Genomic DNA, 3768 nt, shown 5'->3' with positions numbered 1-3768 from the left:
TCATATACTTATGAGCCCCGCAAATTGTCCTTGGATCTTGAAAATTGGACAATTCCTCTAACAAAGCCTTCAATTGAGGAGCCTCCCATCTTTGAGTTGAAGCCATTGCCTCCACATCTTCGGTATGAATTTCTTGGCCCTTCTTCTACTTTAGCGGTTATTCTTTCCTCTTGTTTGACTAATGTGCAGGTAGACTCTACATTGGCGGTGCTACAAAAGAGGAAGAAGGCTATTGGATGGACATTGGTGGATATTCGGGGGATAATCCCCGCCTTTTGTATAACTTTGAGGAAGGTGCCAAACCATCTATTGAACATCAAAGGAGACTCAATGAAGACATGCAAGAGGTTGTCAAAAAGGATATCATCAAGTGGTTGGATGTCGGGGTTGTCTACCCCATTTTGGATAGCTCGTGGACTTCTCCGATTCGATGTGTCCCAAAAAAGGTGGCATGATGGTGCAATAATAAGAACGAGTTGATTCCTACAAGAACGGTGGTCGGGTGGAGAGTGTGTATGGACTATCGTAAGCTCAACAAAGTCACAACGAAGGACCATTTTCCGCTTCCCTTCCTAGATCAAATGCTTGATAGATTGGCTGGTCGTGCTTTCTATTTTTTCCTTGATGGGTATTCCGGCTACAACTAAATTCTTATTGCTCCGGAGGATCAAGAGAAAACTACTTTTACATGTCCTTATGGTACTTTCGCCTTCTCGCGGATGTCATTTGGGTCGTGCAATGCACCGATGACTTTTCAAAGGTGTACGATGGCGATCATCACCGACATGGTTAAAGTGTTGGCAAGATGTGAAGAAACAAACTTGGTACTCAATTGGGAGAAATGTCATTTCATGGTCGAGGAAGGCATTGTCTTTGGCCATAAGATCTCAAAGAATGGCATTGAAGTCGACAAGGCAAAGATTGAGGTAATTTCTAAACTTTCACCTCCAATATCGATGAAAGGCGTGCAGAGTTTCTTAGGCCATGCGGGATTTTATCGGCGTTTCATCAAGGATTTCTCTAAATTGGTGAAGCCATTGTGCAAACTTTGGAAGAAAGATGCTAAGTTCCACTTCAATGATGATTGCATGAGAACCTTTGAATTGCTAAAGTTCAAGTTGACTACTACTCCATTATCACCGCTCCAAATTGCAGTGTTCCTTTTGAGCTCATGTGTGATGCAAGTGATGTAGAAGTAGTATCTATTTTGGGGCAATGCATCAACAAGAGTTTTCATTCGGTCTATTATGAAAGTAAGACCATGAATAGTGCCCAAGTCAACTACACTGTTACGGAGAAAGATATTTGTGCCATTGTGTTTGCTATTGAGAAGTTCCGCCCGTACTTGATGGGTGAAAAAGTGATTGTCCATACATATCATGTGGCACTTCGTTATCTTATGAGCAAAAAAGATTCCAAATCCCAGTTGATGAGATGGGTGCTTTTTTTGCAAGAGTTTGATATAGACATCCAAGATCGAGATGGAAGTGAAAACCAAGTGGCGGACCACTTGTCTCATTTGAAGGAGGAGAGGAGGCCGCATGATGGCCTTGAAATCAATGCCTCCTTTCTCAATGAGAAACTCTTGGCTATTTCAATGAAAGAGGTTCCATGGTTCGTGGATCTAGCAAATTTTCTTGTAAGTCGTATCATCTCGAATGAGTTCTCTTCAAACCAAAGGAAGAAGCTCAAGCTGGATTGTCAAGACTGCTATTGGGATGAACATACCTTTTCTGAATTTGTACAGGTGGAGTGATTAGAAGATGCGTACCAGAGGAGGAACCATGTGAAATTCTTGGGGCTTGTCATTCTTCGCCATATAGTGGTCACCATGGTGGAGCAAGAACGGCGGCCAAAGTGCTAAGTTGCGGTTTCTATTGGCCCACTCTTTACAAGGACGTTAGTGATCTAGTCAAGCATTGTGATGAATATCAAAAGGCCGGTGGAATCTCAAAGAAAAATGAAATGCCCCTCACTACCATTTTGGAGATTGATATTTTCGATGTGTGGGGTATTGACTTCATAGGTCCTTTTGTGAGTTCTTGTGGAAACACCTACATCTTGGTCGCAGTTGATTATGCATCCAAATGGATTGAGGTCGTTGCTCTACCCAACCATGAATCGAGAAGTGTGGTGACATTTTTGAAGAAGAATATTTCACAAGGTTTGGTACTTTGCGGGCTATCATAAGCGATGGGGGTTGCATTTTTGCAACAAAGCTTTCGATACTTTACTCACCAAGTATGGTGTCACTCAAAAAGTCACCAGTACCTATCATCCACAAGCAAGCAGTCAAGTGGAAGTCTCCAATCGGGAGATAAAGAGTATTTTGTCCAATACAGTGAATGCTAACCAGATGGATTGGTCCAAGAAACTTAATGATGCTTTATGGGCCTATAGGATGGCTTACAAAACGCCTAGCGAAATGTCTCCGTACCGATTGGTGTTCAGAAAAGCTTGTCATCTTCCTGTGGAACTTGAACATAAAGCCATGTGGGCCTTAAAAAAGTTGAATCTTGAGTGGAATGTCACCGCCAACTTAAGGGTGGCACATTTGAATGAGTTGGATAAGTTTCGGTACCATGCATACATAAATTCATCCTTATATAAAGAGAAAATGAAATATATTCATGACAAGTATATTTGGAACAAAGAGTTTAAACAGGGTGATCTTGTGTTGTTGTTTAATTTTCGGCTGCGGATGTTTCCTGGAAAGTTAAAGTCTAAATGGAGTGGCCCGTTTGAGGTAGTGGGTGTGACACCATTTAGCGCATTGGACTTGAAGATTAAAAATGATGAGGTGTTTAGAGTCAATGGTCAACGGATATAGCATTATTTGGGAAAAGTTGGTGATGGCCACGTCGTGGTGGTAATTCATTTCAAGTGATGGTAATTTGCGTCGTGTCGCGACATTAAATCAAGCGCTTCATGGGAGGCAACCCGTGTTTCTTTTTCTTTTTCTATTCTTCTTCTTTAGATAGGTCTTATTTTGTGCTAACTGGATTTGAAGTGTGTTGCAAGAATGAGTGTGCTTTACAGGAAATGTGCTCAGAAAAATTGGCTTGGTATGGAAAAAGTGCGGATCGCAAAAAGTTTGAACGCTACAGCACAAGACAACTGCGGCCGCACAATTCTTGTGCGGACCACACAACTTGAGATCAGAAAATGCAAACTCTATGAAGTTTGTTTGTCATAGAAACAGCCAAAGTGCGGCCTCACCATGAAATCTGCGGTCGGCACCACAATATGCGACCGCACAGCTAAATCTACGGACCACAGATTATCAAAAGGAATTGGAACACCAGGTAACAGAGTGCAGATTGTAGAAGGAATTCTGCGGCCGCACTCATCTCTTGATTCCTTAGCCAGACTCATTAAGTATAAATAGTAACCCTAAGGCTATTGTTCAAACTTTTCGTTCTCTAAGCAATCAAAAAGGGCTAAAATTTTGCACACATTTGATTCAATTATCTACCACCTAAATACGCATCTGCAGTCATTCCTTAGCAATTCATCATCACTGGTATGTTCAAATCTCTTATAAGATTCTTCAATTTTCTTAGTTTAGTTTATAATTTGTTAGTTATTTTAGACCATTTGTCGATTTCATATCCATGTAGGTTTAAATTGTGTTAGGTTAACTCCTACTTGCTTTTTTTGGTGAGTGGGTATTTGAATTATCATGTTTAATTGCTACTACCGTGTCTAATTTGTGCTTAAATCAACAACCTAAAGGACTCTGCCCGATTTCATTTTGAAATGTGTGGC

The 3768-nt window shown here is 41.1% G+C and overlaps 1 protein-coding gene across 1 annotated transcript; it reads left to right on the top strand.

Annotated features, from left to right (window-relative positions):
• The first annotated feature begins 767 nt into the window (after window positions 1-767).
• LOC138890030 (uncharacterized mitochondrial protein AtMg00860-like) lies at window positions 768-1193 on the top strand. The gene has a single exon (XM_070173381.1). The coding sequence runs from the start codon at window positions 768-770 to the stop codon at window positions 1191-1193; it is 426 nt and encodes a 141-aa protein (XP_070029482.1).
• Window positions 1194-3768: the final 2575 nt, after the last annotated feature.

The sequence above is a fragment of the Nicotiana sylvestris genome, chromosome 4, assembly GCF_000393655.2.
Source record: "Nicotiana sylvestris chromosome 4, ASM39365v2, whole genome shotgun sequence".
NCBI lineage: Eukaryota > Viridiplantae > Streptophyta > Magnoliopsida > Solanales > Solanaceae > Nicotiana > Nicotiana sylvestris.
This window is presented reverse-complemented; position numbering and strand designations above follow the sequence as displayed.